Source organism: Natator depressus, chromosome 3, assembly GCF_965152275.1.
Source record: "Natator depressus isolate rNatDep1 chromosome 3, rNatDep2.hap1, whole genome shotgun sequence".
Lineage (NCBI taxonomy): Eukaryota > Metazoa > Chordata > Testudines > Cheloniidae > Natator > Natator depressus.
Genome location: NC_134236.1, coordinates 178,384,386 through 178,412,092, shown reverse-complemented (window position 1 = coordinate 178,412,092; position 27,707 = coordinate 178,384,386). Strand labels below are relative to the sequence as shown.

General features: G+C 43.7%; 1 protein-coding gene across 2 annotated transcripts; it reads left to right on the top strand.

The window, feature by feature from the left end:
- Nucleotides 1-447: 447 nt before the first annotated feature.
- Nucleotides 448-27,201, top strand: CIMIP6 (ciliary microtubule inner protein 6). 2 transcript variants are annotated; one of them, XM_074947144.1, is made up of 5 exons: nucleotides 448-523; nucleotides 7,304-7,535; nucleotides 8,667-8,820; nucleotides 24,558-24,673; nucleotides 25,722-27,201. In XM_074947144.1, exons 1-5 carry the CDS (start codon nucleotides 489-491, stop codon nucleotides 26,121-26,123), a joined length of 939 nt encoding a protein of 312 aa, XP_074803245.1. In that variant the 5' UTR covers nucleotides 448-488; the 3' UTR covers nucleotides 26,124-27,201. The 2 variants fall into 2 exon arrangements, with proteins under 2 accessions (XP_074803245.1, XP_074803246.1); XM_074947145.1 differs by lacking the exon at nucleotides 448-523 and adding an exon at nucleotides 5,590-5,675 and having other exon boundaries at nucleotides 25,722-27,198.
- Nucleotides 27,202-27,707: the final 506 nt, after the last annotated feature.

The window sequence follows — 27,707 nt, the reverse complement described above, 5'->3', positions numbered from 1 at the left end:
TGCAGCACCTGGCGGCGGGGGAGGCGGGCAGGCCCGATTCGAACGCCGCCACTAACGCGGCTGGCCGCAGACCCCGGGCGAGACGGGCTCGGCCGGCCCCGCCAGCGGAGCCAGCGGGGCGGGGGCTCCCCCGGGGGAGACTCAAGAGCCGCCCTCCCCCCGCGTCTCCTGGCAACCACGCGGCAACAGAACAGGCGGGCTGGGGCAGCGCTGCCGCCGCCTTCGGAGCGTCGCCCGCGCGCCCGCTGCCCCTGCGGTCCGCCCCCGCGTAGTCCCCGCGCCTGCCTGCTGCGCCCCCACAACACCTCTTGCTGCCCCCTGCGTGCTCCCGCCCCTTCCCCTCTGCCCCACGCTCTCAAGTGCGTCCACCCTCCCCCACGCGCACCCTCTGTCTGCTCCTGCCTCCACGTGCATCCCCTTCACCCCCCCTCACCCCCTGCGCACCCCCTCTTCCCCACGGCACCCAGCGCCGGACGCCAGGGGACAGCATGCACTGCAGGAAGAAGGCGCCCCCGCACCCGCTGTAAGTGCTGCGTTTGCTGCGGGCTCTCTGGCTGTGCAAGGCCCAGGCTCTAATCCTTGCAACCACAGGGGGCCAGCCCTGAGGGACAGTCCCTGCAGAAACCTGGCGCTGAGTGGGTGCTGGAGGAGTTAGCACCTGGTCCTGTGCTATTGGGTGTTGTTCTGCCATGGGCTCAGCACCCTCTGCTCAGGGCCCTGGGGACTGAGCCCTTAACAACCGTCTGTCCCCAGGGCCTGAGACTGCCAGCCTTCGCTTACCTGAGGAGCCACCATTCCCGCAGTCTTCTGATTGGGAGCCAAGTATTCCTCCAATAAGTAAATACTTGCAGGAATGGGATCTAAGTCTTTAGCTGAACTGCTTGATCTTTCTATCTCACTGCACCCTGTGCTATGTACCTACAATCGTGTGCACCTTGGGAGGCTGTAGACACATAATGCCACACTGGATCAGATTAATGGTCCATCTAGCCCAGTATCCTTTAGGGAAATGAAGAGATCGTGATGTATCCTATGTCATCCAGTCCCAGCTTCTGGCAGTCAGGTTTAGAGACACCCATAGCATGGGGTTGTGTCCCTGACCATCTTGGCTAACAGCCATTGATAGATCTATCCTTCAGGAACTTACCCAGTTCTTTTTTGAACCTAGTTATGCTTTTGGCCTTCACAACAACCCCTGGCGATGAATTTCACTGGTTAATTGTGTGTGAAAAACTAGTTTCTTATGTTTGTTTTAAAACTTCATTGGGTGACCTCTGGTTCTTGTGTTATGTGAAAGGGTAAACAACACTTCCCTATTCACTTTCTCCACACCCTTCATGATTTTATAGCTGTTTATCATATTTCTCCGTAGTCATTTATTTTCCAAGCAAACACTTCCAAGCTTTTTAATCTCTCCTTATGTGGAAGCTGTTCCATAACCCTAATCATTGTTGTTGCCCCTCTCTATACTTTTTCCAATTCTAATACATCCTTTTTAAGATGGTGCAACCAGAACTGCACACAGTTTTCAAGGTGTTTAGTTTTATATTGTGGCATTACGATACTTTCTGTCTTATTATCTATCCCCCTTCTAATGGTCCCTAGCATTCTGTTCACTTTTTTGACTGCTGCTGCACATTGAGCGGATGTTTTCAGAGAACAATCCACGATACTCCAAGATCTTTCTTGAGTAGTAACAACTAATTTAGACCCATTATTTTATATGCATAGTTGGGATTATGTTTTCTAGCATGCATTACTTTGCATTTATCAACATTGAATTTCATCTGCCATTTTGTTGCCAAGTCTCCCAGTTCTGTGAAATCTGTTTGGAACTCTTCACAGTCAGCTTAGGACAGGGGCGGGCAAACTTTTTGGCCTGAGGGCTGCATCGGGTTTCTGAAATTGTATGGAGGGCTGGTTAGGGGAGGCTATGCCTCCCCAAACAGCCAGGCATGGCCCAGCCCCTGCCCCCTATCCAACCCCCCCCGCTTCTTGTCCCCTGATGGCCCCCCCGGATCTCCTGCCCCATCCAATGCCCCCTGTTCCCTGACAGCCCCCCTGGGGACCCCTGCCCCATCCACCCCCCTGCTCTCTGTCCCCGGACCGCCTCCAGACCCCCCCACCCCTAATTGACCCCTGCCGCCCTATCCAACCCCCACTCCTTCCTGACTGCCCCCCCAGGACCCCTGCCCCCAGTCAACCCCCCTGTTCTCTGCCCTCTGACCGACCTGATCCCTATCCACACCCCCGGCCCCTGACAACCCACTGAACTCCCCTGTCCTCTATCCAACCTCCCTGCCCCCTTATCGCGCTGCCTGGAGCACAGGTGGCTGATGGCGCGGCAGCACCATGATAGGCAGCCGCTCCGTGCAGCACAGAGCACCGGGTCAGGCCAGGCTCTGCAGCTGCACTGCCCCAGGAGTTCGCAGCCCCGCCACCCAGAGCATTGTGCCGGCGGAGCAGTGAGCGGAGGCTGCGGGGGAGGGGGAACAGCAGGGGAGGGGCCGGGGGGCTAGTCTCCTGGGCCAGGAGCTCAGGGGCCGGACCGGATGTGGCCCGCGGGCCGTAGTTTTCCCACCTCTGGCTTAGGATGTAAGAATTTTGAGTACTTTAGTATCATCTGCAAACTTTACCACCTCATTGTTTATATCCCCTTTTCCAGATCATTTATGAATGTGTTGAATAGGACCGGTCCCATTACAGATCCTTGCAGGTCCCTGCTATTTACCTCTTTCCGTTGTGAAAACTGATCATTTATTCTTGCCCTGAGTTTCCTATCTTTTAACCAATGACTGATCCATGAAAGGACCTTCCCTCTGACCTCATGACGGCTTACTTTGCTTAAGAGCCTTTGGTGTGGGATGTTATCAAAGGCTTTCTGAAAGTCCAAGTACACTGTATCCACTGGATCGCCTTGTCCACATTTGTTGACAGCCTCAGAGAATTCTAATAGATTGGTGAGGCATGATGTCTCTTTACAAAATTCATGTTGACTCTTCCCAAACATATTGCGTTTATCTATGTCTGATAATTCTATTCTTTACTATAGATTCAACTAATTTGCCTGGTACTGAAGTTAGGCTTACCAGCCTGTAATTGCCAAGATTGCCTCTGGAGCCTTATTTAAAAATCAGTGTTACATTAGCTATCCTCTAGTCATCTGATACAGAGACTGATTTAAGCGGTAGGTTACATACCACAGTTACTAGTTCTGCAATTTCTTCAGAACTCTTGGGTCGATGCTATCTGGTACTGGTGACTTATTGCTGTTTAATTTATCGGTTTGTTCCAAAACCTCTTCTACTGATGCCTCTGTCTGGTTCAGTTCCTCAGATTTGTCACCTGAAAACAATGGCTCAGGTGTGGGAGTCTCCTTCACATCCTCTGCAGTGAAGACGAATGCAAAGAATTCCTTTAGCTTCTCTGCAACAGCTTGTCTTCCTTGAGTGCTCCTTTATCTCTTTGACTGTCTCATAGCCCCACTGATTGTTGGCAGGCTGCCTGTTTCTGATGTCCTTACAAAAACTAACAGCAAAAACATTTTTATCTTTTGCTAGTTGCTCTTCGTCCTTTTTTGGCTTACCTAATTATGCTTTTACACTCTCTTAGGTCTTATGGTCTGAAGGTTTATGTTTCTTTTTATTTTCCTCAGTAGGATTTTACTAGAATTTTAAAAGGATGTCTTTTTGCCTCTAAACGCCTCTTTTATTCTGCTGCTTAGCCATGGTGGCTTTTTTTGTGTGTTATGTTTTTTTGTTTTTTTTTTTAATTTGGGGGGGTATACATTTCATTTGAGCCACAATTATGGTATTTTTAAATAGTTTCCATGCAGCTTGCAGGCATTTCACCCTTCTGACTGTTCCTTTTAATTTCCATTGTTGTATGCAGTGTTGTATCTGTGTTGGTTCCAGGATATTGGAGAGACAAGGTAAGTGAGGTAATATCTTTTATTGGACCAAATTCTGTTGGTGAACAAGACAAGCTTTGAAGCTACACTGAGATCTTCTTCAGGTCTGCAAAAGGTATTCTGGGCCCTGGTGTACGCTACAGAATTAGGGCTAGTGTACGCTGGCAATGCTAAAGCACTGCCGCAGCACCGCTTTAACGTGGCTTGTGTGGTTGTGGCGCAGCTCTCTCCCAGTGCTCTACAAAACCCACCTCCAAGAGGGCCGTAGCTACCAGCACTGGGAGCTGTGCTGTCTACACTGGCACTTTACAGCGCTGAAACTTGCTGCGTTCAGGGGAGTGTTGTTTCACACCCCTGAGCGAGAAAGTTGTAGCGCTGTAAATTGCCAGTGTAGACAAGCCCTTAGGTCAACGTAAACTGCCTTGCATTGACTTAACTGTGTAGTGTCTTCACTAAAATTTCACTCCCACCGACATAACTTGCCCACTACACTGATTTAATAACGTCACTGCCACAAGAGGTATACAGTCAATTTTGATGTAATTAGACCAGGAGTGGGAAACTATGGTGCATCTGGCCCGCCTGACGTTTTAATCCGGCCCTCAAGCTTCCGTCGGGGAGTGGGGTCCAGGGCGTGCCCTGCTCCAGTGCTCTAGCTGGGGAATGAGATCGGAGGTTGGCCCTGTACCGCGTGGCTCCCAGAAACAGCGGCATGTTCCTCCTCCGGCTCCTACACATAGGGGCACCCAGGGGGCTCTGCACACTGCACCTGCCCCAAGTGCTGCCCCCACAGCTCCCATTGGCCAGGAACCACAGCCAATGGGAGCTGCAGGGGTGGCGCCTGCGGACAGGGCAGTGTGCAGAGCCACCTGGCTGCACCTCCACCTAGGAGCCAGAGGGGGGACATGCTGCTGCTTGAGGTAAGCGCTGCCCGGAGCCTGCGCCCCTAACGCTCTCCCAAACCCCAACCCCTTGCCCCAGCCCTGATCCCCCTCCCACCCTCCGAACCCCTCTGTCCCAGCCTGGAGCAACCTCCTGCACCCCCAACGCCTCATCCCCAGCTGGACTCCTCCTCCACCCACACCCCAATCCCCAGCCCCTGAACACCTCATTTCTGGCCCCACCCCAGAGCCCGCACTGCAACCCCTAATTTTGTGTGCATTCATGCCCTGCCATACAATTTCCATACCCAGATGTGGCCCTCAGGCCAAAAAGTTTGCCCATCCCTGAGTTAGACTGACATCAACTGTTGCTGGCTTTCAGAAGCTGTCCCACAGTGCCCTACACCGACAATTCAGTCGGTGAAAGTGCTCCGCCTGAGGACACGCACTGCCAACACAAGGAGCAAAGTGTAGACATGCACAAGTAATGTAATTACTGCAGTAACTGTATGCTGGCGTAAATTAGGTTGGTTTATTTTTGTAGTGTAGACTTGCCCTGAGCATCACAGCTAAATACAAGGTGGAACAGATTGTTTAGCATCGGTAGTTAGTACATATTCCAAGGGACCATTCAAGATGAAGTTATTCGGCCACTCCACTTTGAATGGTCCCTTAGAATACATGCTATCTACCTATGCTAAACAATCTGTTCCACCTTGTATTAGCTATGATGCTCACATTTCCCAGACCAGAAGAAGAGCTCTGTATAGCTCAAAATCTTCTCTCTCTCTCTCTCACCAACAGAAGTTGGTCCAATAAAAGATATTACCTCACCTACCTTGTCTCTCTAATATCCTGGGATATCCTGCCAAGTGCTGCTACAGGTAAAAGTTACTTTTTCTTTGGTAACTTTTCCAGTCCAATAAAATATCTTGAAATAAAGACTATTGTATTAGTGAACAGAAATGACGTTGAGCATAAAATGAGATTGTAAACTCTTCAGAGAGCTGAAGTCAATGGAAAATTGTCATTTGTGTCTTTCTACTATGTGTTTGTACAGCTTCCCCACAATAGGGTCCTTATCCTGATCAGGCCTCCAGGCGTTACCATCATGCTAATAACTTTATTATTAATGTTTGTATACAAAAGTATCTTGTCAGAGACAAGGCTCCTCAATGACTCCTTACTTGTTAATTGCTCTGAATCCAGCAATTATTAGAATGAGATAAATGATTGATATCCATTGGTAGTATTATGTGGTAGATTATTTCCTGTTAATGACTTGAAGCTATTGCATAAATAAGTCATTTCTTCCTATGGTCTATGGATAAGTTTGTTCTGAGGAAGGCCCTTTTTGTGGAAACACTAGCTATACCTTTTATGTTAATTATCAGTTCTATTTATTTATTTTTCTAATAAAGTATTTATTCACTTTATTCATTATTCACATAGAAATACTTCTGAGATAGTCTGGTTTTTTTTAATTGGGGTGCTGTTTTCTTTGTAATTTGAATATTTAACTATTTATTCCATTTTATGAAATGGAGACAAGCCTGAATGAGAGATTGCAAGAGAAATTTTATTGAGTGTCATTAATGTGCAAATGATATTGTCAGCTGTGATCAGAGATAACGTCCCCGAAGGCAGAGTATAAAGACAGGAGTAGGAGACTAAGAACAGATCCCTTGGGGACACCAGCTGAGAGAGGATGTAGGAAAAAAAGGTTATTATCCTAGTATGATGTGAAAGATTTATTAGATAAGTTGGAAGAAACGCATTGGAGATCCAGTCAGAAAAAACATGTGTGCCAAGGTGATAGAGATGTGAGGGATCCACAGTGTCAAAAGGAGCTAATAAGTCAAAGAAGATAAGAAGAAAAGTGAGATATTGGGAATTAGCTACAAGTAAGTCATTAATAATTCTAGGGAGGATTGTGTTGGTAGAATGTCCAGGGCAAAAACTGGATTTTGAAGGATCAGGAATAGAATGCTGGGCATTGTGAGGAAGAATTTGAGACACTGCAGCCCAGCCCAAGAATTTAGAATGTGAAATGGTCTTGAGCTCTCATTGTCAAGGAAGCTACATCCATAAGTCTGATATAAGTTTATTTAAAGGGGATCAGAGTCCTGGGATGCCAACTCACATTGTAACAGCCCAGTCAGCAGAAGCTATTTGTACAGCCTCATCCTGATTTCACCTACACAGGTATTTATCATGAGTAACACCAGTGAAGAGAGTAGATATGTTAGTGCAAAAGTAGTGAGAGAGATCCTAATCAGGATGTAGGGTTAAACTCTGCTGTCCTTTATGACCATGTGAATGTAGAGTAACTCCATTGAAATCAGTTTTATTCTGGATTTGGAAAGTAGTGAGTGAAATCAGAATCAGACCAACTAAGTTATTAGCAGGTATTTTATTATCCTCTTCTATGTGATATAACTATTATACTATCAACAAATATTGGTATATATGTATGGAAATAATCATCTCTTTGTCATGTTATGTCTTTCAGCCCAAATACTTATAGAATATTTAATATTGATATACCAGAAGTAAACATGAAAATAGAAAAGGTCAATGGTGAATATATACCTAAAAAGAATAAACAGTCTTTCCAGCACTCATATTTACCAGAGTGGCGCAATAATCCCCAACCACGTTATGCAAAATTAATTAACACCAACGTAAGGTTCTTAAATGAACCAATATACTATATGGAAACAGAAGGCACAATGGCTAAAAAGGTAGGACCATTTTGCATTATCTTTCAAATTAAGGTCATATTCTAAATAATATGTACATGTATGTTGTATAAAAGAACTCCATTAACTAATGCTAAGGATCTAAATGAATCCCTCACTCGTAAGGAAATAGAGTATTACGCCTTAAAATCTCTGCTTAACTTACTCTTTTGTGCCTAGGTTTTGCAGCATATATGCCATGTAAAATCATCCACTGTGTGAGGATATTTGTATTAGCCAGGCACAAAGAGGCAAGTTAGCTAAACTCTGATTGTCCTTGCTTTGTAAGTTTAAGTCATATTCTTGGATTTACTTTAGCACACTGTAGTTTGTAATTTAATTTGATTCTTTTTGTGTACTAGTATGAAAAGAGAACAGTGATTCTTAGAAAGGGTGTTTGTATATCACATTTCTGTGGCTACATCTACACTTGTGGCGGCATGCAGAGTGCAGACACTGCATGCCCAGCTAGTGCAGGTATAAATAGCAGTATAGACAGTGAGACATGGCTTAGAGCAGGGGTCTCAAACACGCGGCCCACGGGCCACATTTGGCCTGCAGAGTTATTTGCTGCAGCCCGCCAAGCTCCCCGTCCCCTCCCCCCTGGAGTTATTTCCTGTGGCCGCCAAGATCCCCTCACCCCCGCCCACAGCGCGCCGCATCCCCGCTCCTCTGCCTACCTCCAGGAGCTTCCCGCCACCAAACAGCTGTTTGGTGGTGCTTAGTGCTTTCCAGGAGGGAGGGGGGAGGAGTGGGGAGCTGTATGCTCAGGGGAGGAGGTGAGGCAGGGGCGGGGGGGCGACTCCATGCTTGGAGCCTTTCTCTGTTGCCTCCCTCTTGCAGGAGCCTTTCCTTGACACAGTGGGGGGTGAGAGAGAAGAATTTCAGTGCAGGACAGAAGAAGAAGGGGGAGAAAGATGCTGGATGTCAATGGGGTCATATCAATCAAACTTCAGACTCGGCTGACTTTCTCCTATTTAGGAGTCAGAATGTGCTAAGCAATAGTGGAAGTAGGTGGGGGAGTTGAAAACTTGTGGAGGACTGAAAGAGACTTGGAGAAGCATTCTATCGGTACTTGCTTTATTACCTAAGTGTTTGGATAGACATACATTTTTCTTCCCTTTGACTTTAAAGCATCATTGGTGGCCAAGTGGGGAACCATGTGTATATCATTATAGTCCACCTTACGACAGACAAAGCACTCAAAGAAATGATTTCCAGAAGCCAACCTGTACATTGTCTTCTCCAACTAAATACAGCAGTAAACTACAGCCTTCCTGTGGAATAGGTAAGAACCTATAGGGAAGCTCCCCCCCCCCCCCCCCCGCCAAGTCAGGTGTAGTTTTTCTCTATATTCAGAATACAGGTAGTTCAGGTACTTTTGTATGGGATCTTTTGCTGTCTGACTTTCAATCAAGTTTTGATCTCAGTTGCACCAGTGTATATTTGGAGTAACTCCATTAAAGTCTGTTGAGTTAGTCTGGATTTACAACGGTGCAACTAAGAGCTGAGTCTCTATCTAATTATCCATCCATATTTCTTGCACTTATCATTATGATGTCTGAACACTTGGTAAATGTCCATTTAAGAACAACCACTGTATATAATGCATACAAATACTTGCTATTGGCTCCCCCTCTTCTTCAGTTTGCAAACAAATTCTTTCAGATTATACAAATTATGGAAATGTCTAATTTTTAAATATAGCTGGAGCTGAATTGCAAACAGTCCTTGAACTATTCCCATCAGTTGCAAATGTATTTGGTATTCATAATTGTTCTCCAGATATTTTGGATGAATACTTTGATCAGAAAGAAGCTGTTTGCTCTGACTATTCTCCCTTTGTTTTGTGGTTGGTCACCTAAGTGGTGGTCTTTCTACTCATTGAATGTTCTTTTGTTCAAAAGGTTCAGTCAAGTCAAGAGTGAATAAGATTGAAAATTGTTTGAGCTGTGCCCCAAAATAGGTGTAAAGTAACTCCCTTACCTTTCTACAACACAGCTGGAGGAACAAAGTAATAAAAGGAAGCCTTCGCCAAATTTGTTAAAACTGCCCAAGTGGGAGCTGAACTTCCATCATGCAGTGTTATAATAGTGACTGGAACTTCAGGATTCTTACCCTCCATAAAATCAAAGAGAGGCATGAGGCAACCAGCAGTACGCATATATGTGGTAGGGGCCTGGAGCGAGCTAACTGGCCATGATATCTGCATTAGTAATACTCTCATGCCTGGATCTCTCTACATGCTCTGTAGAACTGGGTACCAGCAAGCAGAGATGCCTTCATGCTACTGTGATTAAAGTCACTTATTTTTACTGTGATAATTCACGCAATAGCAGCTGCATTTTCTGATTCCATACATATTTCTTCAAAGGGGGCAACTGGTCCTCAGACCAACACCCTTGTTGGATATGCCAGGATCGAAGGGATTGCTGCTTACCACTTTATGGTATCCAAGAATACTGCAATGAGAAGAACTTAGCAGCAGTCATGAAGAATAGTAGTGTCCGTGTACTACTGATGAGTTGCATGGTTCTCCACCAAAAAATGATTGATCACTTTAGTGACTATTTAAATGTCAGAAAACCTGACAGAACAAAACAAAGCATTTTCTGTTTAACAACCCAGCATTTTTCTTCTACCAACATTGGTACAGTTAGTGAAATATAAAAATATATGGCCCAGATGCTCTGCTGTACTGAGTTCCCACACGCCAACAGCGAGCCTAGACATGGACAATTTTTAACATGTGGCAAGGGGACTACCCAGTTGGAGAGTTTAACTAGTTCCTGTTCTCTATGCAGCCTGAGCAGCACAAAGGGAGTAGAACAAGCCAGAGAATCTTAGGTTTATGTAGTGCTGAAAAACTCCAAAGCATTGTAGATATTATATGCATAGGCATCACTTCTCCACCTGGCATTAAAAATGGGAACAGGGGCAAGCACAGCTTGCCTTCTCTCTCAAAAGCAGAGGAAAAACTCCCTCTCTTTGGTTTAGCTTGAGGCAGTGTTGCACACTTGGGGCTCGCTCTCCTCTTTGGTTGGTGAGGGGGACTCAGTCAGCAGGAGAATCTGAAGTCAGAGCAGTAGGAGCTGGTATTTGGCTGGGCAGAATCTGGTGCTCCCAATCTTTTTGGCAGCCCATGCAGTAGCAACAGCACCTGAGGGAAGAAGGTGTCCCAGTTCCCTATAAAAAGAACGGGAGTACTTGTGGCACCTTAGAGACTAACAAATTTATTAGAGCATAAAGGTTACTGTGTATAGTTTAGCTTGTGTGATGGAATATCTGAGAACAGAGTCTCTACTGCATACAGCTTCTTCTGAGAGCTGAGAGGACTGTCAGGGAGCCATTTAGAGCTCTCCCCAGCACAAGTTAGAAGCAGCCTGGGGAGCTGCTCAGATTTGCACCACCCAACTATGATCCCCCATGACTAGCTGGAGACTGCCTGAGCTTCCCAGCCCAAGGCCGGGAACTTGTGGGAATTTTCCGCTCCCAGGTGGTGCAAAGGGACCGGATCAGGACAGAGAATCTGCCCCATTGCATTAGCAAAACACTAAAACAACTTATACTTTGTTCAGTTCCAAGTGGTATTGTCCAAATGCAAATATTAAATGAAAAATGAAGGGTTTTTTTTATTATTAAGATGCTCAACTCTTAAGTGTAAGAAAAACAACTAAAGGCAACAGAGCTTAGATTAAATGTTTGATTGTGGGCCCTGCTTCATCTGCTTTTTGTCTCTCCAAAGTGGCCCTAAGCTTGGTGGGTCTGGTCCTTGGAAAATCTCCCCTCTGAGGTCATTGGGTGGGGCAGAGCTGCTACAGCAGCTCCTGTGTAACTCTCTCATCCCCAGCTGCCAGTGTGGGGAGGGGGCATAATTGGAGCCCAGGAATGTGATTGCGGTTCCCCTGTGTGCTGGTGATCCCCAGATGCTGTAACAGCTCCTTGGGGCCATTGGTAGCTGGCACAAGTTAGAGTAGCCTCAGTCTACAATAAGCTTTGCCAAGGGCCCAGTTTGGTGCATAACAGTCCCAGGATCAAAGGAGTGTAAAGGGCACCATTGTGCCCCTCTGTCCCTTCAGTTGCACGGAGTATTGCTCATCTGCAACTGAAGGTCTGGCCCTGAAAGACAGATACAATAACTAGTCTATAAGAATGTTCATACCAATTAAATCTTTTCATCTAATCATTCGTTCATCAACCCACTTAATTAGCCATGGACTCTGGTATTTCAGCTATGCTATGCCTTGCCAAAAATGAAAGTGTTCTTTGTGTAGTACGCCACCCAACAACTGTCTGGCTGCTATCCCTGTAAAATCAACAAATATTTCTCATGAAACAGAGCTGTGTCTACTGGAAAACAATTATTCACTTCTGTTTTTTTAAACCAAGATGAGTTAAAGGCCATATTCTTTTCATCCTGTGCAGTCAGCATTTGATATATCAAATGCAAGTTGGCTTCTCAGCTCTCTTTCAGGTTTCATTTGACTCATGACACACACTTCATATACACAGAGAAATCACATTTGCTAGAATGTGGTTTGGTAATACATCAGAGAGGTAGCCGGGTTAGTCTATATCCACAAAAACAACGACAACAACAACGAGGAGTCTGGTGGCACCGTAAAGACTAACAGATTTATTTGGGCATAAGCTTCTTCCATGCATCTGAAGAAGTGGGGTTTTTTACCCACTAAAGCTTATGCCCAAATAAATCTGTTAGTCTTTACAGTGCCACCAGACTCCTCATTGTTTGGTAATATAATCTCTCTATTAAAAAAGATAGATTTGTAAGATTGAAAATGATGTATTTTAATAGCATAAATGAAATAGTACAGTAAGTTGGAGGTAGTGATGAGTCAAATCTGCAAACCACATCTCATGTGGTATAAATGGGCCTGGCTCCGTTGGTTTTAATTGATCTGCAGTAATTTACATAGGCTCTGGATCTGGCCCTCTACAACCAAACCAAGGAATACACTGAGATAATCATGCTCTGTTTTTACCAACAAAGTGCCTGATTTTGCAACCCCTACTCTCATTGGGTAGGAATTTCTTGCTCACTTCAATGGTAGTAGTCTTATGAGTAAGTGCTGGCCAACGTGAATAAGGTTTGCAGAATCTAGCCTGTAAATGTTTATTGACAAGTTTATTTTAAGCAGTGACTTCTGTAGAGGAAAACACAGGGGAGTAATTCTCAAAGAAGTATAGGGCAGATTAGCTGTATGGCTCCCACTGAGGTAAAGACCTCTTTTTGCCACTGTGAAAACAGTCATCCATGGCTGGACATCAGCTTAGGCAGTATACATATTAAAAACTTTTCTGTGTTAACAGAGTTACCAAAAAATAGATTCAAAGCATTTGTCAGACATGACAGGGCACTCTGCCTATTTTGGTCATGCAGCACATTCTTTCCTATTACTGTTCTGGGGGCTTAATCCTGCATTTAGATGTGCTCTCACAACTCCCATTTACTTGTATGGAAGTGTTGGATGTGTGACAGTGGGCAGAATTTGATTCTGTAGTTTGATTACAGTAGCGCCTACAGACCCCAACTAACATTTGGGCTCTATTGTGCTAAGTGCTGTACAGACAAATAGTTAGAAACCGCCCCTGCCTTAAAAGAGTTTGCAGTCTAAATAGATAAGACCAAGGAAGTACTGTTTTCCCTATTTTACACATAGGGAACTGAAACGAGAGATGAAGGGACAGATTTACAATGGTATTTAGGCACATAAAGATCCATATAGATGCCTAGTGGGATTTACAGAAGCACCTAAGCAGGGTAGGGCCTAACTCCCATTGAAAGACATAGGATGAGGGACCTAACCTGCTCAGATACCTTTTTTTTAAATTCCACTAGGTGCATATCTGTTTCATTAGGACCAGATTTACAAAAGTATTTAGGCACCTAAGTGACTTGCCCATGATCTCACAGGAAGTCTGTGGCAGAGCTGGGAATGGAGCCAAGGTCTCCTGAATCCCAGTCCACCCTTGTTGGTGTTCTTGCCATTGTTTCAATTGGTGCTAAGTGTTCCCCTTCCTCCTCCCCTCATTATGTTCTACTTTTCAAAATTTTAGAAAGAGCAAAAATGAATTCAATAGTTGTGTGTTAGACCTCGTCTACACTACCAAGTTTTGTCAACAAAGGTTATGTCGACACTCAAAAATCGGAATGTCATGTTCACACTCACTCCTTCTGTTGGCAGAGGGCATCCACAGTTGGAGCACTATCATTGACAGTGTGTGCAATTCACTGTGGGTACCTATCCCACAGTCCAGCTTGACACCTTCTGTCGCTAGGTGTTGCGATCCGCTCCGCCTTCCTACAGCACATCTTGGGACAGGACTCAATGTCCCATGATGCACTGCTTTCTGTCCCAGCACTCCATGGGCTTCCAGCATTTTGTGGCATTTTTCAACTGCCCTTCTTTGCTGTGCACCCCGGCATCTTTGTGAGAAGGGATGGATCCCTCACTGCTCTCATGTGCTCTGGTAACTGTCATGAAGACATTGTGGATGGTTAATCATAAAGGTCCTAACTTTAAAAAGACTCCCAGTCGCCTGACATGCTGCATGATATGGATAGGAAGAACTTTAGATTGCTTTTGGTATTCAGAGAACAGCTGGATAGGGTAGACCATTGCTTTTGGGCTCAGGAAACGAGCACTGAATGATGGGATCATATTGTCATGCAGGTGTGGGATGATGAGCAATGGCTACAGAACTTTCAGATGCAGAAAGCCACCTTCCTGGAACAGTGTGCAGAGCTCGCCCCAGCACTGTGGCGCAAGGACGTTATAATGAGAGCTCCATCCTATCAGTAGAGAAGTGTGTGGCAATCGCTGTGTGGAAGCTGGCAACTCCAGACGGCTACTGATCAGTCGAGAATCAATTTGGAGTCGGGAAGTTGACCGTTGAGGCTGTGTTAATGCAAGTGTGCAGGGCAATAAATTACATCCTGGTACGAAGGACTGTGACTCTGGGAAATGTGCATGAAATAGTGAACGAGTTTGCAGAAATGGATTTTCCTAACTGTGGAGGGGTGATAGATGGCAAACACATTCCAATTTTGGCACCAGATCACCTTGCGTTGGAATACATCAATAGGAAGGGGTACTTCTCCATGGAGTTGCAGGCACTTGTGGATCACTATGCGTGTTTCACTGACATCAGCATGGGGTGGTCCGGGAAGGTGCATGATGCATGCGTCTTTGGGAACACTGGCCTGTATAGAAAGCTATAAGCGGGGACTTTTTCTCCAAACCAGAAGATTAGTGGGGGATGTTGAAATGCCCATAGTAATCCTGGGAGACCTGGCATACCCTTTACAGCCGTGGTTTATGAAACCTTACACGGGAAATCTGGACAGCAGTAAGGAGCGGTTCAGCAACAGACTGAGTAGGTGCCTGATGACAGCTGAATGTTCCTTTGGCAGATTAAAGCCGCGCTGGCGATGCCTTCATGGCAGGTTAGACTTTAATGAGGATAGTATTCCCAGTGTCATAGCCACGTGTAGTATGTTGTATAATCTCTGTGAAGCTAAGGGTGAAAGGTTTGCTCAGGGGTGGAGTGTTGAGGCAGACTGCTTGGCTGCTGATTTTGAACAGCCAGATACTAGATAGCTAGAGGAGCCCAGAGGGGGACAATTCAAATCAGGGAGGCTTTGAGGCAACACTTTGAAAATGAGAAGCAGTAATATATATCTCCCTGATTGGTGCTGCAATGTTACATTACATGTAGTTTTCCTAGGAAGTAATGGTGACATTTGGGCCTTACGTTCCAGCAAGCACATGAATAAACTGCCTGAGTATATATTGGTAGTGCCTGCTATCTCAATTTGTACAAAACAAATAAAGATGAGTTACCATTCAAAAACTTTGCTTTTATTGCACAAAAAACAGCGCGTGCGCGCGCACACACACACACACACACACAAAGATGCTTGGTGGGAAAGAAGGAACCAGGGAAAGGCAGACTTTCAGAGCTGTATGTAGATCCAGCTATCATTGTGAAAGTTGTCTGAGTGGAGGGAAGGGGAAACCAAGAAGTCCCAGAAAGTAGAAAGGAATTTGCAGACAGAGTTTGGGGGGTGAAGGTGGCATGGAAAAGAGTTCTGAATGTGCTGCAGGGGAGGACTTCAGCATCTGCATTTACTCGTCTGTTACTTTAATCATCCGCTCCATAGCATCCTTAACAAACTCCTGATTCTCTTTTCTGTCCTGCCGTTCAGTTTCCCTGCACTCCCTGTGTTCCCTTTTCTCTGCATTGGAGCAGTGCAGTACCTCCTGGAACATGTCATCTTTGCTGCGTTGTGGGCGCCTTTTTATCTGGCAGAAATGCGTGGCTGATGTGTGGGGAGTGTCCTGAAGGCCACATCTGCCAAAGCACAAGGGACAATACACAGAAGCAGGATTGTTAAATTCACGCACAGCTTTGAAACATTTCAGTTAAATACACCTTTTGCAACATAATAATCACTTTCTCACCGACCTTTGGCAAGCACATATCTCTGCAAACACCCAAAGCATGGTGAGTGTTGGTAGGTGAGTGGGGGCGCTCCACATGGGGAAAAGAACATGCACTCTGCAAGGATTGTGGTACAGCTGATCAAGGAAAAAATTCTAAAGTTCTCCCACACTTTTCCCCAGGTGGGGGTCATTCTAGCAGATATCTCACTGCTAAGGGTAAGCAGGGAAACCAGAGTACATCTACTCCATGCTTGTGGCTTCCGCTCTGCTCCCTATGCTGCACTCCTGTGTGCCTCTTTGGTCCCTGTAGAAGTGATTGCTGAATGGCACAGGAAAGTTTCCTACAATGGGGGAAGGAACAAACTGCTCTGCCATGGAACCTGCGGCAGAGGATTACCGAGTACCTCCAGGAAGCTTTCCTGGAGATCTCTCTGGAGGATTCCTGTGAGATCTCGGCGTGCATCAACACCCTGTTCTGCTGTACCAATTAGCTACACAGGGAAATATCCAGCTCACAGAAACACAGCCAGCATCCCACATTTCTATGCCCTGAACCCACCTCCGCACTACACAAGCCACATCCACTTACCAGGAGTCTCATCTTCTGCTTCTTGCTCGTCGGAGAGCAACTCCTGAGACTGGCTAGACACCTCTGGAGTGGAGAACAGTTCCTGGCTGCCTGCCCCACCAGGTGACCCCGCTGGGAGCTGCACATCGTCCTCTAACTCCACTTCTTGATCAGTTACTTAGTCTCTGGGTTAGGTCCTCTTTCCACCACCTTCGGGCCTTCCGAAGTAGCTACGGGGCTCTTGGCGATGGAGGTGGGGTTGCCACAAAGGATAAGGTGGCGACCCCACCTCCATCGCCATTTCTCCTTATAGAACTGGTCGGTCTTAGCTGCAGCACCAGAGTGACGGTTTGCCTCCCTTACCTTATGATACGCCTGCCTGAGCTCCTTTATCTTCACTGTGTACTGCAGCGTGTCCCGATCATAGCCCTCGCACAAGCCTTGGGAAATGTGCCCGTAGGTATCCCAAATCCTATGGCTCAAGCGCAGCTGTGACTGACCAGCCTCCTCTCCATATACTGAGCGGATCCAACAGCTCTGTAGTGGTCCAAGCAGGAGAGCGTTTGCTGCTATAATCTGCCGTGGTCACCTGGGAAGACCTCTCCATGCCGAGCCAACAGGAAATAGAATTTCAAAAATCCCCAGGGCTTCTAAGGGGGAGGGGCGGATGGTCGTTTACTTGGCTGCAGGGCAGCGGAGTTCAAATTGCTGACCAGAGCAGTCACGATGGATATTGTGGGACACCTCCTGAAAGCTAATTAAAGCGATGAAATCAAGCGTGGTGTCTACACTGGCACTTTGTCGACAAAAATTTAGAGGAAAAAGACTTATGTCTCTTGTTGGGATGGTTGTATTTTGTCACCAGAACAGGGTATTTTTGCTGACCAAAGTCACATTGGAGGGTGTATACCTTCACTGTTTTGTCGACAAAAGGCAGCTTTTGTCGACAAAACGTTAGTGTAGACAAAGCCTTAGTGAGTGAATATAGTACAAAGTCTTGAGGTAGTAGATTTTGGGTAATATTAACTTTTTCAGAAGCGCCTAAAAGTGACTGAAGAGCAAAAGTCCACTTTCAAAAGTGGCTTAGCCATTCGGTAGCCAAAGTCCCATGGAAAGTCATCCTTTATTGCATGACTGTTTGTTGCGCTGTCTGCCATACTGCTCTGTCTGCCATTACTGCTGGGCTATGCTTCTACCTTGTCTTCAGTCAAATGAAAAACACACTTCTATGAGGCTCACAAGAAATGAATTTAGAATTTGAAACAAAACAAAATACTGAGCCATCCCCACAATTGGATTGGGGCAAAAATTGGGGATTGGTCCTGCTTCAAGCAGGGGGTTGGACTAGATGACCTCCTGAGGTCCCTTCCAACCCTAACCTTCTATGATTTCACAGTACTTCCTGAGTGAAATCGGGGCCCTATTGAAATCAATGGAAAAACACTCCTTGACCTCAGTAGAGTCAGGCTTTCATCCCTTATCCTGCATGGGCCCAGTTCTGAGCTCACACCACTGTCAATCAAGAATAACTCCACTGAATGCAACAGAGTTACTACTGGTGTGAATGGGTTCAGCACCAGGCACTACAAATCTTCTCTTTTACACTGTAAACTTTTTGGGGTAAAGGCTGCCTTTGTTTCTTGTACTATAGTGCTGAGCATCATGTTTGAGTTAAACAATTTTAAAAAATCAGATTTCCCTGTCTTTTTATCACAAGGATTTGTCCTTGCATTAGCAGCTTCTGCTCCCTTTTATATACAGACTAAACACAAGGATGTCTGTATTAGCAATGCTTTAACAATAGAAGGTTTGCTGATTCTCTAGTCCATTACACAGGTTTTATATCAGTGTAAATTCATTAAAGCCAATGGAGTAACACTGCCATCGCACCAGTGTCACAGAGTGGAGGCTTGGCCCCAATATTTATTACTGAACTTTCTCTCCTACCCCCTTCACTTGTCAAGGTGCTTGATGTGTAGGGGCTCCCTTTAGTCCCAACTTTGAAAAGCAGCTGGCAGAGCCTCACTGTGTAACCCTCAAAGAGCAGGGTGGGAAGCCAACACTTCAGCCACTGTCACTACTGAAAAAAGAAAAGGAGTACTTGTGGCACCTTGGAGATGAACAAATTTATTTAAGCATAACCTTTTGTGAGCTACAGCTCACTTCATCGGATGCATGCAATAGAAAATACAGTGAGCTGTAGCTTACGAAAGCTTATGCTCAAATAAATTTGTTCGTCTCTAAGGTGCCACAAGTACTCCTTTTCTTTTTGCGGATACAGACTACCACGGCTGCTACTCTGAAACCTGTCACTACTGAGGTTGTTGTATTAAGCAGCAGAGCACCACCGGAGCTGGTGCATGGAATGCAATCTTCTGCTAGAGAGAGGGTCAGGTGAGGTAGGGCATTTAATGTGGCCTGAAGAGCCAGTGCTGGCAGAAAACTCTCTCCTTCCTGGGGAGTGCCAGTACCTCTGCTTCTCCCCATAGGTGGATCTAGAGTTCTGCCTTCAGCATACTCCTCCGGTATACTGAAATACAAATAATGAAACAGTTTATTTTGGATGATTGATTGTGGAGATATTGCTCACAAACCCAGATCATCTCATTTCACTTCCTGCCATTCCATTAATAAGGAAAGTGATGGTTTCCATGCGTTGGCATGTTTGCCGTTTTGAGGTTGAGCCAGTTGTCTTTTGGCATTCAGGCTTCTGTAAGTGATGGAAGATTATACCTTGGAATTGGTGTCTTAAATGGCTCAATTCCTTAAAAGGTTATAAATGCTGAGATATTCTCTGGGAAGTAATGTACGGTTCCTTTCTGTTTGACTTTACAGAGATAAAAAATAGTGGGGGATTTTTATGTGTATCTCAGTTTTGCCACCTAAAAGAATAATAATAAAAAAGCTAGTGTATTCCTATGTGCTACATAATTGCACTGACTGTTGCCTGTCAAGACTTGTAAGGATCCTCCTTCTTACACCGCCCCCTACAGCCATTTCAGCAGCTAAGGTAGTTGACGACAGTGATTTTGGCTGTAATTTATAACTTTGGAGCTAATTTGTCCTATTCGTGAGTTTTGTGTACACCTATTTACACTTGCTGGGGATCTGGCTCAAAGACTCCATCAAATGACTGTCAGGCATGTTATATTAGGATAGCTCACAAACCCAGAAAAGTAGGTGGTTTAGTATTCTAAAACTTTGTCGAGGCATTTTACAAGGGCAGTATCTGACCACCTTACAGAAATACTATAGTCATCATCATGGCCCTTATCCCGCTTACAAACATGCAAAAGAGCTACTTACCTGCTTAAAGTTAAGCATATCTGTGTTTGTGGGACCAGGTCACATGTTGCTAAATTACAAGCGAGTCTTAAGTTTGGTTCTCTTCTCTTCTGTCACATGAAGACAAAAATTGGGATTATTATTATATTGAAATATCAGGGGGTAGCCGTGCTGGTCTGTATCCACAAAAAAAGAGTTGCATCTGAAGAAGTGAGGTTTTTACCCACAAAAGCTTATGCTCAAATAAATCTGTTAGTCTTTAAGGTGCCACCGGACTCCTTGTTGTTTTTATTATATTGAGTTTTCTACTGGAATATTATATAATTTATTATGAGTGTTCTTCTGTTATCTAATATTCCATGAAAAAACGCATGAACTAATATTACTGTCTTGAATTTATTTACTTATTATGCTGAACCAAATTATTTGTGAATAATTCATCAATTTACAGAAATAATTTGTGAATATTTGACAAACATTATTGATCACTTATAGAGGTGGTCAAATACTGAGAAAAATGTTCACCAATTTATTTGAGGATTGACAAGAAAAAAAATCAGTGGAGATATTCATTATAATTATTTGGCCAATTCAAATTCTACCTTATCACTAGAAAATGCCACTCTTCAGGGTTCCAAGAAAAATATTCCACCCATATTTAATTGACCAGAAATTAAACATTGAGAGAATATTTTTTTTATTTTGCAAGAAATTCTACAGGGAACTAATATAACCTTTCCTCAGTTGTAACAACAACACAATCTACAGAATTAAAAATGTTGTTGTTGTTCACAGCTTCTAGCACATTTGGTATGAATATGCTTCTGCTATTTTATATTCTAGTAAAAAACTCATGAACTAATGTAATTCTTTATATAAGTTTATTTTTCAGTCTTACCATAAAATCTTCATTCATAGAATTCCCAGATCCAGTTACGAAGCACTGAAAGTGGAAGCTAGATATGCAGTTCATACCGATATTCTTTACCTGAACAGATTGCTGGTGCACAGAAAATAGCATAACACCTTGTAGTGTGCCCCAGTCAATTTTAAAATCATGGGATCTGAGGATAGCTACAAATGTATCTGTGGTGCCTGTAGTGAGGCATTGTGGGCTCCCTCTGACCCAGAAGGGGAGGAACCACCCTCTGTGCCCAGGTGGGTGGAGCCCGACCTGCCTCATCCCTCCCACTGGAAGTGGATAGGCGGGACAGGAAGTATAAAAGGTGGAGACTCTAACTCAGTTGGGTCTGGAACAGTGAGGGAGATAGATGCATCCTGCTTGCTCCAGGCTGCTGACTTTGCTGCTGAGCCCAGAGATGCCCTGCTTGCAGAGGAACCCCTTGGGGTGGCAGCTTCCCCACTGTAGGCCAGGTGGCTGGTGTTAGCCTACCATCTGCCACAACTAGGATGACAGGCTATTTGCTAGCTCTACCCTGCTTGAGGGCTGGAGCCCATAGACTGGTGTTTGCTCTGCCCCTGCCTAGGGCCCAGAGCCTATAGACTGTTGGTGTTTGCTCTGCCCCTGCCTAAGGGCCCAGAGCCTATAGACTATTTGGGGTTCAGCCCCACTAGACCAGTCGGGATTCTAACTCCTGGTCTGCCAATTTCCACTGATACTAGGCAGCGATCATGACGGTGTAGTGAGGCAGTGTGGCCTCCCTCTGACCCAGAAGGGGAGAGAGGACTGCAACACCACTACATGCCCCACAAATATATTACGGACACTTCAGTGCATATTTTTGCAATTTTCCTAAGGTAACATTTCCAGGCTTCTTAAGTGAAATGTATCAGAAAAATAATGGTAATATTTCTATAGCTCTTTTCACCCAAAATCTTCTATGCGCCTTACAACCACGACAATTCACAAAGCTTCACAACATTTCTGTAGGGAAGGTAGGTATCATTACTCCCCCTTTGTGGATAGGGAAACTGAGGCACAATAGGTTACCTATCCTACGCAAAGTCACACAGCAAAGCAGCAACCAAGCAAGACTCCCAGTCCCGAGTTTTAATCACTGGAAACTGCTCCCTCAAATAGTGCAATTGATGCCTCTTCAGAATCTTTTGAGTGCTAACTTGCCACTTTTAACATATCAGCAAAATGTAATACTATTAGCTTGTGCCAGAACAATGTACTGCTAAATGCTAGCTGGATCCTAAACCTCCGGTAACTAAAGACTAGTTGAAAGAGTTTGCAACTTGCAAAAAGACTGGAAGATTAATTTTACAAAGTGATCTGCATATTCATCTAAACTTGATATATCTGGCATCAAAGCACTTAAACATAGACTCAAAATCCACCTTATGCTGATCTTGCAGAACACATTATTGACTTCCGTTTCCATGTCTACTCAGTGATTTATCTTGTTTCCTCAAATATGATTCTACCAAAAGACAGTAAGTTATCATCTTTGTGCCTGATTTGCCCTTTGTCTCTGTATGGTGCCCATGAACACTTTGTACACTGTGCTCATGTACTCTGAGTTAGGGTGAATGTATTGATGTATTCATTGGTGTACTGACATTTTTGAGTACAATTTCCTCAGTGTATTTATGTGAGTTTTAGTGCTCATGACCAGTGCCCTGCTGACAGCACTGAAGACTCAATTTCTCCGTTTATCCCCAGAACAGACACAGCATGGGCAACATAAGCATAAACTTGTTCACACTCCCCTGATAGTGTGCTTGAGCAATGATGAGAAGGGACCATCTCTAGGGCGGAGAGGATCGTTCAGCCCCCATTGCCCCCTTTATTCCTTGCCTGCCCTCTTTACTGTTTTCCTTTTAATGATTAAAGGCCCAATCCAGCTCCCTCCAAAGTCCATGGGAGTCTTTCCATTGGTGTTAGAAGGAGTTGATCAGGCCCCTTATTGTTGTGAAACTTCTGTATCATTCTGTTTTATCATACAGTTATGAATTTAAAATATTTTTAAAATATCCTCCATATGTGCTGTGCTCTCTTATGAGTATATCCAAGTAAAAACTGGATGAAATAGAAGATGGAACATTAGCAACTTTAAACATCTTGGCACAATGGGAAAATATTGGGTTCTGTTCCCAGCTTTCCACTGACTTGATGTGCAACAAAGATCTTAGCCAGCTCACCACTCTGCCTCAGTTTCCTCATCTGTAAAATGTTGATAATGATCCACACCTTCCTTTGCAAAGCTATTTGAGATCATGAAGCAAAAAGTACTGTAGAAGAGCTAAGTTATCGATAGGTAGGGCCAATTAACCAGTTGTCTTTAAATTTTTCTTAACACAAAGAATAAAATCATTTTTAACTTATACCCTTTAAGAAGAATTGAATTTCCACCAAATTTAGGCCTTGATACTGTAGTGAAGTTCATATCTGCCCATATGGTTCAAGTCACATGATAAAGGTCTTTATTGTAAAGATAAGATTTCAGTTCTGATCCCATATTCAGTGTTTATTTTCAAAATATGTGTCCTAACTGCTGCAGCAATTTAGATCTGTTAACACTGTGCAAATGAAAGCACATGTGGTCTACATTTTTCAAAGGTGACTAGTGATTTTGGGTGCCCAGTTTGGGATACCTTTAAGGAGCCTGATTTGCAGAAAGCATGAAGCATTTGTTCCCGGAAAATCAGGCCCCTTTGAAGTGTATCAAGTTGGGCACTCAAAATCAGTAGTCCTATTTGAAAATTTAGGGTGTGTTTAATTGAATTATGCTTTAAAATTATGTATTTGTACTGTACATATGCAGCATATTTCAGTATAGCATTTTAGTCTGTGTCATGAAGTAGTAACTGCAAAATTTATTCCAATTAGCTTGGACAGAAAACTGTCATCTGGATTGAAAACTGGCTAAAAGATTTTAAATAAAGAGTAAAATTAAATGGCAATATATCAAATTATGCGCAAGTGTCTAAACAGCTACCCTGAGATCTGTGTGAGATCTGGTCTTGCTACTCTGGTGCATAGGACGAGTTTACACCATGCACCATTTTTTTAGAAAGTGCTGCCTGCTTCCTGGATGTGCCAGGCCCACTCTGTGTTTCAGAGTGAAGAGGGGCAGGTCCATTTTTTCACCCCCTTATGGGGACTCACAAGGGGAGGAAGGCTTCTTTGCATTCACTCCTGACACCCACCCACAGGCAAGCCAGTTGCAATGTGCCCAAGATTGTTCTTGTGATACAGAAGGATATAATATTAAAAAGTCCCAAGTGAAGTTAAGTGCTCGGAACTGTATTGTCAGGAACACTCCTGTATGTACTAGGTGATCTAACAGGCGTTTTCTATATCTCACTTTGATAATTCTTATACTCAGAATGCCCTTCCAATTTCTATTTGTCTGGCTTCCATTGTCTCCTCATCCAAATCACTCATTTAAAAACCAAAATACTTACGCAGCATTGCCTATGAAGAATGAGTTCGTTTCCACTCCAAAAAGCCTTTGAATCAACATGATGTATGTATGCATGTAAAACTGAGTGTCCATACAGTCATGTAACTGATCCATGTCCCTCTTTGCCCCTCCCTTTCCTGGTATATGTTACATCTTCACTTGTCTGTCAAGCCCATCGCTTATTTTTTAAGCAATTCAGGACAGGCATCTGTCTTTTTTTTCTTTTGTGTTTCTGTGCAACATCTAGTACACTTGTGAGTGCTGTACAACATGAGGCCACGCAATACATCTTTGCCCTGACTTTACAACAATATTGGGTTTTTTTCCCCAGTTCCACTTGCAATTCCTAGAACATCAACAAGTCTTCCAACAATTTTACAGGAGCGGACCTCCTTTATTCATCAGTACAATGCCAGAAAATCTCCTAATGAACCCATCCGAGGAAAGGTAAGACAATGTGCATCCTGTATGATTAATAGCGTGCAGGAAGCTGGAGGAGTAAGTTTATTCACAAACTTCCGACTAACTGTTTTAAAAGTAAGAAATACTGTTACAGGCTTTAGAATTGCCAGGACTTAATATTAATGACACTTTTTAATATAACTTAAACATTTCATTCTGTGTTTATGTGCATCATAACACCGTGGTTTCCAGCACCTATAATAATAGATAAATGCCCTAATGATATATGACACAGTTTGGATTTCCAATAGGTCTGTGTCTGCTCTCACTTACATCTGAGGTCAGTGGAGTAAAAATAATGTGGGATCAAAACCAGGCCCAATGTGTATTTTGAAGCCATTCCATAAGTAAATATCCAAAAGTTTTGTCAGTCTTTGTTGCCTACAAGTTTTTTGTGTGTGTTTCTTACAAATCAATAATTAACTGTGTAGGGGCCTGATCCAAAAGCAATTGAAATCAGTGGAAAGACTTCCATTGACTCCGGTAGGCTTTGAATCAGGCCCAAAATACAGAATTCCATTCTTGGAAACATATTGTTTGTTCCCACTTCTGTTTATAAAAAAGAGAACCTTTCTGTGCGACCCTAATGGACAAAGTCGTTTGGGTTGCAATCATAAATCTCCTGGCCTACAAAAGCAGCAGTTTAGAATTGTATCCATAGCAACCCATGTAGCAAGAAATAAAATCTGATATGATTAGACTTACACAGGAGAGCCATATGCAAGTCACACACTCAGAGTGACAGAATGGTTGTGAACCAGAGAAAATAAGATGCATTTTTTCTTTTATTTGTTGTTTCTCTCCAAGTTTTCCTGCTGTGCCCCATTTCATGAATAAAAAAGGCTAACAGGCCAGACAGTATACCATTGCCTGTAGCTATTGGGAGGGGACCTAGGCTGATGGCCAGTAGAGAGACCAAGAAACAAGTGGATGTTTTGCCAGCACTTGAGCTAATAAATGAACTCAGATCACAGCTGCATTTACTAACTGCTTATGCTCCCCTGGTTAATGTCAACCTTGTTTCCCTTTCCAGCGACATGGAGCTTTTGTGTGGACAGAGATAAAACCAGTGAGTGGGCCAATAGTTCCTCAGGGAACAGAAGTATTCCTGAGTGCTAGAGGGTCATGCTCACTGGAACAGGCAAAAACAGAGAAAGGAAACTCAGTGGAAAGCCAAATGACCTCACCCACTCTCTGCCTGCACAATTCCCAGGAGACATTAGGCTGTGAAACTCACTTATCAAAACCAGACGTCAGAGAAGCAGCCAAGGCATATCCCAGAATCCCTGTGAGAGGACAGAAGAGTTCAGACATTTCTCAGGCAACTGAGGTGGATGTTATCCGTCCTGCTGAGGAAGAGTCTTTATGTCCAGCAATGAAAGGTCCTCTGGATAAATCTCTGGATGGGTTACCTCCCACACATAAAAACATATGAATCACTGAGATCACCATCAGTCACTAAAATGAAGAGAGCCTAGAATCACTGTGCAAGCTAATGCATTTGCTTGGTCTAATATCAATAATACTAAACACAAGCTAACAATTCACTGGTGTCAGCGAGAACACAGTACTCCTTTGACAAAACAACAGCTGCACTGTACTTTGATGTTTGTCGAAAACTATATGCCTATAAGAATTATGGGGTGGGTTTGTTTTTTTTTTAAGGTGGAATTGATTTCCTTGTTAGGCTGAACACAATCATCTTGATTATATATATTCTGTACTAAGTCTGATTTTGAGTTAATTAACACTTTCGGGTCTGGAAGTGATTATGATTCTTGAGAATGTACTTTTTTTTCAGTAATAGAAACACCAGTTATAGTGTTTGGTTTTATTGCTGATTGCTGTTTTTTTAACATATATAGTTGTGACATGCATTATCTCCTTGGATGCTGCAGTGTGGAGTATGATTTCACACACCATATGGTGTCAGCTTGTGATAAATGGAAACCATTATGCTTCCATAGGAAACAATGGCAGTCAAGAGAGACAATTTGCTGTAGCCCACAGGAATGCAAAAATAATGTGTGTTGCCACTCTGAACAGCTAACAAGGACAACTTTGAAGTAAACCCTTTCTTTCTTTTTGGGAGCAAGGAGGACAGGTATTTTCTTCCAGACTTGTGCTGCTGTTCTTGTTTGAATGTGTTTCACATCAAAAATGCAGAAGAGATCTTAATTACTGTATGCTTTTCCCCAATACTAGAGAAAAACCATTAATCCAGAGACTGATGGGTACATTTTTACTGATTGGACTATTTCCCTATTTTTTTAGGGAAACACAGAAAGTTTAGGCTTCAGTTATAACCTACAATTATTCATCAAACAGTGAAGCAAGTTATTACCTGTAGCTCTTAAACAGCTCCTCTTGTATACCGGAGAGGTTAATGCATGCATTTTACTTCAGTGAGAGCAATAAAAGTTTGATTTCCAACTTTCTGTTCTGAGAAGATATTATAACAATGTTACATGTTCTATATGTTCTCTTCACAAAGAATAATAGCAAAAACCTGGGAAAATATTCTTTGGAACTTATTTTGAAACAATATTTACCAAGGATTGGGCAGGTCCCATATATTATAGCTAAAAAGTTAAAATGAACTTAATATATATAGTGCTGATTACTTGTTTTTGCTTGAGCTGAGACTTCAGGAACCAAATTTGGTCTTCAGATATGCATTCACAACTTCCACTGATGTTAGTGGCAGCTGTATACAATATGGGAAGCAGAGTCTGGCTCTTTAATGTACATGCTAGCTGTAGTAGTTACATGTAATTCAGAACCCACCATCATTAATATATTAATAACATATTGACATTAGTGGACATACAGTTGTGACCAATAGGTAAATATCTATCATAATATAATTATATTATAATTTTGTTTGTCTTAATTCTATTCATTACATCTTTTGATTGTCAGTTCACTACAAATGAACAGTTCATCATATAAGCAAAGTGTGGGTGTAGGAAATTAGTTAGAAACGAACAAATGGGGTAAAACTGAAACATTTTCTAAA